A 13,283-nucleotide genomic window follows, 5' to 3' on the forward strand; every position below is an offset into this window, starting at 1 on the left:
GAAAGTCTCTTGAGGAACTGACATCTAAGCCAAAATCTGAAAGGACAGTGAAGAGAGTGAGGGATAAAATGTAGTATTGAACTACTGTGTATGATGAGAAAAGCAGGACAAAGTAGAGTACTGTTGAGTAGTTGTCCTTGAAGAGCTCTGATACGGTAGGGAGGTATATGTACAGTTAATACTCTGTAATTTTCACAACTTGAGAATTAACACATTATTCAGACTTACTGTTCATATTTTTATTTTGTTACTCTTACTGTCATTGGAAACCAGAGAAGGCAAAATCAAAACACGTCTCATTTTGGCATGAATAATTCAGCTAGGATTTTTTTTTTTTTAATGTTTATTTATTGTGAGAGAGAGAGAGAAGTGTGCGCACCTATGAGTGGGGGAAGGGCAGAGAGGGTGGAGGAGAAAGAGAGAATCCCAAGTAGGCTCTGTGCTGACAGTGCAGAGGCAGGGATTGATTGCACAAACCGGGAGATCATGACCTGAGCCAAAATCAAGAGTTGGATGCTTAATGGACTGAGCCACCCAGCTGTCCCTCAGCTAGGATCTTTGTAATTTAAAGTGTACACCTTTTAAAGCTAATCATAAGGCTTAAGGTAAATTGAAAGGATTATAAACTGCTTTTTTTCTGAAAGGTTTTTTCTTTGTATTTCAGTTGTCTATCACCTCTCAAATTCAGGAGCTTCAGAACTTGTAAGTACCATTTCTTTCATTTTCCTTTAATATCTCTTTTCCACAAGTTAAATACAAGTATATGCAAGTCAAATACAAATCAAATGCAATTATAATGAAAATCATAACTTCTTTTTAATTTCAAGTAATATTTTTAGGAATATGAAGTAATATCTCAAAAAGCTCTCATGGTCTTAAGTTTTCCATTGGGGTTTAACTTACAGACTTTATGATGGGAATGGGGATAGTGTGGAAAGTCTTATTTTTCATAATTTATAATCCGAATATGACCTCAAAGTGAGATGTTGCTTTTTGCCTATTTTATTTTATTTTATTTTTTTAAATTTTTTTTTTTCAACATTTTTACTTATTTTTGGGACAGAGAGAGACAGAGCATGAACGGGGGAGGGGCAGAGAGAGAGGGAGACAGACACAGAATCGGAAACAGGCTCCAGGCTCCGAGCCATCAGCCCAGAGCCCGACGCGGGGCTCGAACTCACGGACCGCGAGATCGTGACCTGGCTGAAGTCGGACGCTTAACCGACTGCGCCACCCAGGCGCCCCACTTTTTGCCTATTTTTATAGCCACTGTGAAACTGGCTATATAATTCATAGCCAGACCAGTGATGATAAGCTGTCTAAATTCACTGGTATTGGCCTAAACAGAATGATACAGGATGAGAGTAGGGCTACTCTAATTTATTCAAGATCTGGATATGCAGTGATAGATGGAATTTCTTTCTTTAATTGTCCTATACTTCTTGACTTATATCTGCAAAATCACGTTGGCCTGTATACTTAAAATATTTATTTTTTAGTTTATTTTGTATCAGCCTGGGCTGTAAATACAACCTAAAATCTTTTACAGTCTCCACTTTTGTTTGTATAGTCCTATAACATTTTCACTGATGCTTCTTATTAACTTATTGTCAGATTAAAAGGAAAGGAGGAACAGATGAATACCATGAAGATTGTTTTAGAAGAGAAGGAGAAAGACATAGCCAATAGAGCGAAATGGTTGCAGGTGAGAAGTCAAAAACAAAAATAAACACTTTTTTTTATACCTGAATGTCAATTCAGTTCATACCAATTCTTTTTCAGGATCTTCAAGAAGAAAATGAATCTTTAAAGGCTCATGTTCAGGAGATAGCACAACATAACTTGAAAGAGGTATACTATAAACAGATGACTAGCATATTACATAAGAAATGAGAAATCTCTTTTTTACTGTACTAGAAAATAAATTGAGTTTCCTTGTCATAAAAATTGGTTTATCATAATTTTGTTGATAGAATAAATTAAATTTTATCTTTGTTAGGTCTTTCTGCCTGATTTGTCAACCTAAGTTTAAAAGTATTACCTATCCTTACTTTTTCACTCATACTTCAGTATCTGTGTTTAGTTGTTATATTAATCTGTAATCCTTTAAGAGGTGGATATTAAAAATTGAGTTAAAGTTCATTCTGTCTGTTTTATAAACAGCCCAATTTTAACATTTAATTACATTTTTATTTTATTGGTGAGTGATTATGTATGTATGTGTAATGTGTGTGTGTGTGTGTGTGTGTGTATGTATTGGTAGTACCTGATCTTTTAATGTTAGAATTAAAAATGTGAATCTGTTTCTTAGGCATGTTCTGCATCACGATTTGAAGAACTTGAGACGGTGTAAGTATAATTTTAGCCAGCATTTTAAAAGAGGAACTTCTCATAAGAAGTTCTCATTTTGAGTTTCTTTTAAGTCATTTTTTGTTAAATTAGGAATTATGGCCCAGAGGCAAAAAAAAAAAAAAAAAAGGTGGGGGGGCAGTCTCTGTTTGGCATAATAAAAAAGAGGCCTTTTAAGTGCTTTCAGATACCTGGAGACTTTATTCTTTCCAAGCCCTTCAAATCCATTTTCTGATACCTTCTTTCTGCTAATATAGGCTGGTTTTATTTAAAGTCTTTTTTTTTTTAAACAAAGTATGCAATTATTCTAAAGACAGGTTAAATTTATTTCAAATTTAAATCATTGTATTTGAAAGTATAACAGCTCTGAATCAACCAGAAGATAATCTTAGTTACAGCCTTGATGAAGATGATTGAATCTTTCTAGAAAAGTAACTTGCTTATTGAAGAGAATAGTATCTGTTGTCCTATCAGTTATGCTGTGCTGAATACTAAAAATATTAAATCTGATTACCAGTCTTTATAGATGTTTATACTAGAAAATTTTTACCTTATAAAGTCTTCTTTTAAGCTAAATCAGTCTACAGTGGTAAGAAAGATATCTGGACTTCATCTTTTTGGCACACTATAAAATTAACAGATTTTGCTTTGATGTGATGCTGTCAGTCTTTATTGATATTTAAGAAGAGGCCCTTTGAAAATGTGTCTTTAAAAGTAAGGTATTGAGGATATTAGGTCATTGTCTTTTTGAAGACAAAGGAGATGTCTCCTCTTGACACTAAAATTCTTTTTTTTTATTTAAAAAAAATTTTTTTTAACGTTTATTTATTTTTGAGACAGAGAGAGACAGACATGAACAGGGGAGGGGCAGAGAGAGAGGGAGACACAGAATCTGAAACAGGCTCCAGGCTCTGAGCTGTCGGCACAGAGCCCGACGCGGGGCTCGAACTCACGGACCGTGAGATCATGACCTGAGCTGAAGTCGGACACTCAACCAACGGAGCCACCCAGGCGCCCCGACACTAAAATTCTTATATGTGTAACATAATTGTTTATCTTGGAGGCCTTGTGTAACTGTTAAGGTGCTTTTGTTCATTTGCTAATAGAAAGCTTGGAGACACATTTGGGGTCCATTTGTAATAGGTATTTAGGTCATTAAAGAATGTGTTTTTAGATTTATTGCTACATCATATTTTTCTTTTTTTAATTAATAGAATTTGGTTGGGGGGGGAGCAATTTTAGGTTTACAGAAAAAACTGAAAGTACAGAGTTCCTGTATACCCCCTACCCCCACTCAATTTCTGTTATTTATTCTTGCAGTAGTGTGGTATGTTTGTTAGAATTGGTAAACCAGTGTTGGCATACTGTTATTAACTAAAGTCTGTAGTTTCCCTTAGGGTGTTGTACATTCTGTGGGTTCTGAGGAATGTATAATGACATGTATCTATCATTACAGTATCATACAAAATAGTTTCACTTTCCTAAAAATCTCCTGGCTCTACTTGTTCATCCCTTCCTTCCTCTAACCTCCATCCCCAATATTTGGCTACCACTGATCTCCATAATTACCGTCTCCATAATTTTGCCTTTTCCAGAATGTCATATAGTTGGAATCATACAGAATGTAGCCTTTCAGAATAGCTTCTTTCACTCAGCAGTATGTATTTAAGTTTTGCTGGGGTTCCCCCCCCCCCCTGCCCCCTGACTTTTAATCCTGTTCTTCATGTGTGCTCTTTTGTCATTTTTCATGTAGACTTATAAACATCTTGAAATTATTTTTACTTTCTACATTACGGTGGGACAAAAATAACGTTCATTTCAACAAATAATTGAGAGTCTGTTACAGGCCCTCTGGCACTGGGAATACTGAAATGGCCAAGATGGGTTCCTGCCCTGAGGAAATAGATAAACAGACCATTTTAATAGCATTAAGTGCTACTCTAGAGGTCTGTTGAATAGGGTGACAAGGGCAATTGGGATTCACTTGAGCTAGATAGAGTAAAATTTATGCCTATGCTGGCTAAGGGAGAACCAGATTAAATTATACGTAGCATCTCTTCACAAAGGCTTGGGCATATTGTAAATTCCCAGGTCAACTAATTATGGCTTTATGTTTTTTATTTTAGATTTTTCTCCTAGATAAAGCCATACTTAAGAAATGTTAACTATGAAATAAAGTGTAGCAGTTTTATGATGTACTTTGAGTTGAGCGATTCTGGGAATAATATCTTTTAAAACAAATTTATAAGTTGGTATAATACGGGGCGAAAGAGCTGTTAGGCATTGTTTCTGCTATCATTTTTTTTTTATAGATGATATAGAAGTCTGTCCTTTTTTATGTGTAAAACTGAATCAGATCTTTGTAAAAATTCTAGGTTGAAAGAAAAGGAAAATGAAATGAAGAGAATACAAACTGTACTAAGAGAGAGAGAGAGTGATCTTTCTAGCAGAACAAAGCTGTTACAGGTGAATATATTTAATTAAAATTAATTGTGTGATTTGTCTTTGCATGTTTTAAACAATTTTAACTACACAAAAAATAGGATAGAGACTCTTTCCTCCCAGGCAGATACTGGGTCTCATTCCTAAGAAAACTATCAATTATTTGTATATCTTTTGAGAAAGTGCCCATGCATAAAATATGTGTGTAGGTGTGTACTTGTTTTTTTTTTTTTTTTAATTTTCTTTTTTTTTTTTTTTTTTTTAATTTTTTAACCTTTATTTTTGAGACAGAGGGAGACAGAGCATGAATGGGGGAGGGTCAGAGAGAGGGAGACACAGAATCTGAAACAGGCTCCAGGCTCTGAGCTGTCAGCACAGAGCCCGACGCGGGGCTTGAACTCACGGACTGCGAGATCACGACCTGAGCCGAAGTCAGATGCTTAACCGACTGAGCCACCCAGGCGCCCCTGTACTTGTTTTTTAAACACACTGTTTAACCATGCACACATTTGTATTTGGCTTTTCTCCCTCAATTATTAATGTTTTTGAAATCTTTCCACATAAGTACGTTTCTGTCTTCAACTTTCTTTTAAATGTTTATTTTTGAGAGAGAGAGAGAGAACGAGTTGGGGAGGGGGAGAGAGAGGAGGGTACAGAGGATACGAAGCTGTCTCCATGCTGCCTGCAGAGAGCCCAGAGTGGGGCTGGAACTCGCCAACTGTGAGGTCATAACCTGAGTGGAATTTGGCCGCTTAACCGACTGAGCCACCCAGGTGCCCCTCTGGCTTCAACTTTTAATGGCTTCATGGTGTTCTCTTGTATCATCTGTCCTCATTTATATAACCAGTCCTGATTTACAGATGCCTGGATTATTTAGAGTTGTGTTTCCTGTTACAACAGTGAATATCCTTAAACACACATTTTTAATACTTCTGCCTGTATTTAAAATTCCAAGAAGTTGAATTTTGGGGTCAAAGGTTTACGCGGTTTCTTTTTTCTTTTTGAAAGAGGTAGTTAAAATTGAAAACCCGTGTCTCTTCATCTTGTAGCTAATATTGAACATACTTACAGAACATTGATTTGAAATGATAGCAAATTGCAGATGGCTGCATTGTCCCAACTGCTCTTGCTCACATTTCATGCTCCAAGTGTTGGTTCGGTTAAATTCTCTCTCTCCCAAGTGGATTCATTTTTAATTTTGTTAGATAATGCTAAGTCGCCCTCCAAAAGTGGTTTTTACAAGTTTACACCAATAGAGGGCCATTTCCTTTTCATCTTCTCCCAACATTGACAGAGATGAAAACATTTGATACTCTGCTTGAAAGATAGTGGGATTATTTTAATTTGTATTTGATTGTGAGAGAGGGGGTAAGTACTCTTCATTTGTCTATTAATTGGCCTTCAGTTTTTCTTACATTTTTCCTCTAGATTGACTTTTTCTTATTAATTTATAACATTTTTTTATATAATAAGGGAAATTATTAGCCTTTTGTCATATGAGAAGTGATTTGTTTTTTGAAGTTTTTCTTTTTATTTAATAGTTATTTCTCCTCCTTTTTGGAATTTTAAAACTTATATGTGCTCAAATATAAGTAATTTCCTGAGTGTTAAGTCTTGGAATGAAAATATTTTCATGTGTTTCGATATGTTTATAATTTACTTTTTTGTTTGATGTCTTATGTATATGTAATTTATTTAAGTTATGAGAATAACATTTCAACCTTGGAAAAAATGCTAGCCACATTATTAAATAATCCATTATTATTTTACTGCAGTGGTTCTGCCCCCCAGGGGACATTTAGCAATATCTAGAGACTTTTTGGTTGTCACAGCGGTGGAGAGCTGCTACTGCATATAGTGAATGGAGGCCATGGATACTGCTAAACCTCCTACAGTGTACAGGACAGTCCTATCAGCAGAGAAATAGCCAGCCCAAAATGTTACTAGAACTTGCCCTACTGATCTGAAATGTCACCCCATACTAAATTCTTATAGGTATTTAGATCTGTTTCTGGATCCTGTTTTCTTCCAGTGAGACTGTCCACTCCCAGATTGGTACTGAATAATTTAATTATTCTAATCTTATACTGTGTTTTAATATAGGGCTTATTACTTTTAATATTCTCACTTGAAAAAAATTACTATTTTAGAATTTTCCTGGCTTGTATGGTATGTTTCAAAAGTTTATATGGAAAATAAAATCTCTGCACAGGTATTCATGTTAAATTTTTTTTTTAAAATAGGAAGTACAGGATGAAAACAAATTGTACAAATCTGAAATCGAGCAGCTTAAGCAACAGAACTACCAACAGGTAGGTACTGTTAGGTGGCTTGCCTTTCATTTATGTGGTGAAAAGTTACATAATTCAGACTGTCTATAAGTATTCTTACCATTATGCCTTTTTATTGAAAATAAAGTATGTTGGGGGCGCCTGGGTGGCGCAGTCGGTTAAGCGTCCGACTTCAGCCGGGTCACGATCTCGCGGTCCGTGAGTTCGAGCCCCGCGTCAGGCTCTGGGCTGATGGCTCAGAGCCTGGAGACTGTTTCCGATTCTGTGTCTCCCTCTCTCTCTGCCCCTCCCCCGTTCATGCTCTGTCTCTCTCTGTCCCAAAAATAAATAAACGTTGAAAAAAAAAAATAAAAAAAAAAAAAAAAGAAAAGAAAGTATGTTGGTTTATTTATCAAATTTCTTTAAAAAATTTTGCTATGTCACATCCAAAGTAATATATAATTTATAAAGCATACACAAATAATGTTACTATCTATATTCCAGCTCTGTTATATATGTGTGTGTGTATGTTTTCAGATCCTCCAGAATGCTTTTCTTAGCAAGTCCATTAAAATCCTATCATAGTTAAATGTAGGTGTATACCATTTTCCCTTTCCCTTCAGTAAAAATATGAGTAATTGGAGAGAAACTAGAAAATGTGTAATATTATCAGTAATAGTTTACCACTATTTAAAATACTTTTTCAAGGCGTAATTCTTCTTGGTAAAAATGAAATGGAAATACGTTTTTTTTTAAAGATGTTACCAATATATCCTTTCAATTATTTTCTGAATGTATATAAACTAGAAAGTATTATGAAGGGCAAAAGAATTTGTCCCTCTCAGCAAGGAGATTATAGTATAGTAGTTTAGTATGAAAGGTTATAATCTTCAAGGTATATAAATACTGTATGTTGTGTACTTTTGCACGTTACGTAAAATTAACTTTCTGTTACATGCAAGTTAACTTTTCTTAGTTTTTCTTTTAACTTCACTTATGTTATTTGGACTTTTCGAAGCTTAATATAGTCAATATGAATTGTATAGTAGGAAAATTTAATGTGTTAACTCAGTGCTTTGCACATGCTAGGAAGTTGATAAATACTTGTTAAGTGAAGAATTTAAGTATGTAGTGACAATGATTTGATTTAGTACTCAGTACATTTTTAAAATGTATACATAGTTTTATTAAAATTACTTGGTGACAGGCATACAGAATATATAGTATTTTTACCTTTGTTGTCTTAATTTATATCTGAGAAGAGTTTAATTTTTTGTGGTCTTCTAGAAAGCTTTACTTTGAAATAATATTTAACTCTTTTAACAGGCCTCATCTTTTCCTCCACATGAAGAACTATTAAAAGTGTAAGTAATAATTTTGATTCACAGTTGGGGAAGTGGTAATTGTTTTTATGTGCTAAACAGTTCTCAGATAAGCAATTTAACTATAAATGGCACCTAATTTTTCTAATTCTATTTAGATTTCTTGCACCTGCAGGTCACTAGAGTTTAGCTGTGCCCTTGGCTGAACTGATGTACCTTTTTATGGTGTTTAGAGTTTAGTTGAGGGAGATTTTGAGGTTTTTAGGCATTCAGAAAACATCTGAATAAAGTTAAATTGTATTTTCAAGGCTTTACTTATTTACCTTACATTATCTCAGTTATCTTCTGATATCATTGTGGAATTGGATGATGCAAATTTAAGTTTCTGCTTCTGCATTTTACTTAAAAAATTTTTTTAAATGTTTATTTTTGAGGGGGGGTGGGGGACAGAGGATCCGAAGTGGGCTTCATGCTGACAGCAGAGAGCCCAGTGTGGGGCTTGAACTCACAAACTGTGAGGTCATGATCTGAGCAGAAGTTGGACCCTTAACCGACTGAATCACCCAGGCGCCCCACTGCTTCTGCATTAAAAAAAAAAATTTCATCATCTTTATGGTTGCTATCTTTTAAGGGGACTTTTTATGCTGAAGCACTTCTCTTTCATTGTTGGCTGGTATTTTTCTCTCAGAGGGTACATTTAAGGTTATTTTGGCTAACTTGGTATGTTTGCATGCTAGATGTTGACCACATTAAGTGTTGTTCCATCTTGAATCATTTACAGGGTTGTTGGCTTACTGGTTTAGAATTATTTACTGGTGAATTAAGTCTGGAGTTTGACTATTTATAGCAAAGCCAGCAAACTTTTTCTGTAAATGGCGTGTAGTGAATATTTTAGTCTTTGTGGGCCACAGAGTTCTGCTTCGTATTTTTTTTTTTTTTTTTTTTATTCTTTAAAAACGTAAAATCAGCTCTTGGCTAGAGGGCCAAAGAAGGTCTGTGGTTTGGGCCCAGAGCCCTAATTTGCCAACCCCTTGTATAGAGCCTTATTCTTAAGGAAGAGCTATTTGTAATTTGACTTTATATCCAAGCTGCTCTCAACTGTAACAGAATTGAATTGGGAATCTTTGCCATTGCTTTCTGCATTTCTGGGAATTAACTAATGCATTAGAACTAGAAAAACCTGAATCCTGATAATGTTATGAAAATGATGACACTTACCTTACATTAATATCACACTTTTGTTGTGGGTTAGCCATTTAAAGAAAGTCATAACTGATTTCATTACCTTTTGGAAAAAATATTTAAGGGAATGCTTGTACATCAGTTTTCACTCTTCTGAAAATAGCCATTTCTCTGCCATAGATAAAAATAGAAACAACTTTAACTGCAGCAGTTCATATATTCATAAACTATTTCTTCAGGGGATGATTTCTCTTTAGCACAAATATCAGCATGTCATATTGTAAAAGTCATTTTTGAAAATAAGAATGCATCAGGAATAGGTTTTCCATGGTGACAATTAATAGTTAAGTTTAAAAGAGTTTACCTGTTAATACATTCTGCAAAGCATTGTCTGCTTGCTGTTTTTGTTTTGTAGTAGTAAATACCATGTTCACTGCCTAAAATGTTGCTATGTGTATTCATGTTTTGGTTTAGAATTTCAGAAAGAGAGCAAGAAATAACTGGTCTTCAGAATGAGTTAGATTCTTTGAAGGAGGCTGTTGAACACCAGAGGAAGAAAAACAATGTAAGCAAATCTTGTCAGAATAAAACTTTCCTTTTTATTATTTCACTGAAATACCATGATTCAGAATTTTTTTAATTTACTTTTAATGTAGATTTTTTTCTTAATCTTTGTGCTGTTTTGTGTGTACCTTATTTGGGAGGATTATTAATCATTTATTAGAGAACATATTTTAATAAATAAATGAAATGACTAATTTGTATATTTCTGATTATAATTTTAAGTATTGAAACTATATTACAGCTTCAGATTTTAATTTTTTTATTAAAATGCAATTGACTTTTGGTTGAACTTTTATTTGAAAAAATTCTTTCATCTCAATATTTTAAAATCCATTGTATTTTTTTAAAATTTGACTAGGCTAGCCTTTTTGTAAACTGAAAGTAAGCCAGTATTGAAACTCAATATTTTCAGTAATTATGTCTTTCGGAGCCTTCTAGAACCTCCCTTTTTTTAACTGAGAGGTGGTTCAAATTTTGGTAACGAAGCATGTTAGAGGCCTCAGAACCTGAATACATTTACAGTATAGTGGAAGAGGATAGTGCCCTAAGAAATACAAATCTTAATACTTTTACTGAATAGACAGTGATTTAGGTGATTCTTAAAAAATTCTGACCAGAAGGTGATACCTGTAAGTAGAATCCAACCATTTCTTGCTAGAGAAGGAATTTTTGCACACAAAAGTATGCTTGCTAAGACTTGAGCAAGGTTAAAAATGTTCCTGAAATCTCTAAGGGGATATTGATGGGAAATTGATATGTGTTTTCCAATGGAAGTTTAATTTTTCAAAGTCTGCATTAATTTGTTAATTTAACATTAGTTGACATGTACTTGCACCCCAGAGTTTGTCAAAATTAGGTATGTGAATTGCCCTTTGTGTGTCTGTGTAACATTACTAACAGCATTGCTTGGCCACAAAACCAATATATTTGAATTTGCCAATATATTGTTAACATCTTAACTGTGTTTTATCGTCCGGATTCTGAGGCAGGGAGGACGTAGTAATACCAGTGTAACGCAGCAGCATCGCTGCAGGCATGGAAGTGTGTGAGAAGTGCCCGGACACTGGAGGCCAGCAGATTGCGGCGTCAGTCCATTCCCGCTCAGCCACTTCACTGGCTGTGTGCACTTGGCCAAATTTCTGAAATGACCCCAGCTGTGGTTTCCCCATCTATAAAATGTTATGAGGATTAATGAGAATTTACATGAAGCACCAAGTTCAGTGTTGGGCACATAAGTAAGCATTCAGTAAATGGTGATTATTGGCTTTTTGTTTTTAATGTTTAGATTTCTCAATCTGAAGAAAGACTGAAATATAGCAGATTGTACGTACTTCTATTTGCTAATGAAATGCTGTTAAAATAGATCTTTCAGAGCTCAGTTTCCAATGACTTCTGTTTCTCTTCCAAGAGAATGTGGTTTTATAGCTTTCTAGCCTCCCCATTTTCAGCCTCGATCAGGTAGCTCATACACTCATGTCAGGTTGCTTTGTGGCATACACGTGTGCAAGTGCAGTGACTATGTTATTCTTAGGTAGACTCAACATGCGTTAATTTGATAAAACCTATTTAGAGGGGAAAGTTATGCCACAGTGGAAAGTCCGAGTGATAATGGGCCTCGTTTAAAAGCCACAATGTAAAGCTTTTTGCAATACTTGTGTATTTTCTGTCCTTAATCCCCTAATATTTGATGTACCTGAAATCATTTTTATCTTGGTTTGTGTGTTTACTTTTGAATGCTTTCTTCTTTGTCACACATGCATAGTAATTACTCTACAGCTGGCATATTTGGTGTGTATACTAAAACATGGGAAGTGGGCATCTTTATTTTCTCATTCAGACTTCTAAACATTGCTTTTTATTTTTTTGCTAATATACATATTTCCCATTGAAATAATTTTGCAGTAACCAGCATTTAAATGCAGTGCAAAATACTGATGAAGTAAAAAGCAAAAATCTTTCAATAATGGATAAACTGAAATCATTCTTTCTAAAAATGATTAGGACCTTCGGGAGAAAAACTGGGAAGCAATGGAAGCATTGGCATCAACTGAAAAAATGCTGCAGGACAAAGTGAACAAGACTTCCAAGGTTGTAATGCTAACTCCTAGAAACAATTCACTGAACAGAGAAAATCTGCAGCTTGTCTTAAAATCAGACTAAAGCATTTAATTTTACTGCAATTTAAATATAAAATCTCCTTATCATCCACATTATCATCTCTGTCATCTCTGCTTTTTTTCATCTACTCTTCAAAGCTTTAATTTTGGGCATGCGGTTTGTTGTGATTACCTGATTGTTTGAGCTTTGGTGATTACTGCTTTAAGCTGTAGAGTCTCAGGAGACCTATGCTACCCATGTAAGCCCTTGTCACTGTATGTCTCGGGGGATGGTTAAGAGCCTCGGAAAAAACCTTGACCCCCTCAAAATCTAACTGAATTAAACACATTTGAATACATAGATGTACATGAAATCTGCTGGGTTCTTTGGGGCACACCAAGAGGACTCACACAGGGTAGAAAATGATCAAAGTGTTAAGTACAGGGAAGCGATCAATTCTGGCTGGGTTGTTCCTTAGAGGAGATGAAATTAAAATTAAACTTATGGTTTTGAAGTGGCTGGACAGTAATGAGGCATGTGTTATGTATAGTGTGGAATATTAATAGAAGGGATTATTCTCCTGACTGGAGTATGTAAAGTACTCCTGAAACATACAGCTCCCTCTGTCTTCACAATGGTAAAGGATATTCTTCCTGAGTTTAAGTTGTTGGATGGTTTAGAAGATTCTAATGAAATGTAATCGAGAAGAGTTGTTTTTAATGATTGAGACAAATGTGCCAGTTTAGTCAGGCATTTTGAAAATTCCTACCAAGAATAAATGTGGAACAGGAGTATTGAATTTTGTACATGGGCTAATAAAGTTAATTATGTGATTCAGCTCATCATTCTGGAAGTATTTTGTGGACTGAGGGAATCTTTTATTTTTCCTGTAGTGTAATAGATTTGTATTTCTATACCTACTCACCTGGGCTTAATTTTCACTAAAACCTAAATTTGAGATAGCTGGCAGACACTGGGACTAGAGAAATCTAGGCCAGGGAAAAGAATGATCTAGGCCAGGTAGGACTTTTTTTTTTTTTTTTTTTTTTTTTTGAGC

General features: G+C 34.9%; 1 protein-coding gene across 7 annotated transcripts in view; it reads left to right on the plus strand.

Moving 5' to 3' along the window:
• The window catches only part of KTN1 (kinectin 1), a 110,609-nt gene that overhangs the window by 76,361 nt on the left and 20,965 nt on the right, over positions 1–13,283 (plus strand). For 5 of the 7 annotated variants that reach the window (XM_047862575.1, XM_047862577.1, XM_047862581.1 and 2 more), the window contains 9 exons: positions 665–702; positions 1,615–1,705; positions 1,783–1,851; positions 2,312–2,349; positions 4,725–4,815; positions 7,035–7,103; positions 8,388–8,425; positions 10,040–10,130; positions 12,131–12,217. In XM_047862575.1, the coding sequence (XP_047718531.1) occupies positions 665–702; positions 1,615–1,705; positions 1,783–1,851; positions 2,312–2,349; positions 4,725–4,815; positions 7,035–7,103; positions 8,388–8,425; positions 10,040–10,130; positions 12,131–12,217 (612 nt within the window). The remainder of the gene's footprint in view (positions 1–664; positions 703–1,614; positions 1,706–1,782; positions 1,852–2,311; positions 2,350–4,724; positions 4,816–7,034; positions 7,104–8,387; positions 8,426–10,039; positions 10,131–12,130; positions 12,218–13,283) is intronic. The other 2 variants (XM_047862579.1, XM_047862582.1) reach the window with 1 other exon arrangement.

Source organism: Prionailurus viverrinus, chromosome B3 (genome assembly GCF_022837055.1).
Source record: "Prionailurus viverrinus isolate Anna chromosome B3, UM_Priviv_1.0, whole genome shotgun sequence".
Lineage (NCBI taxonomy): Eukaryota > Metazoa > Chordata > Mammalia > Carnivora > Felidae > Prionailurus > Prionailurus viverrinus.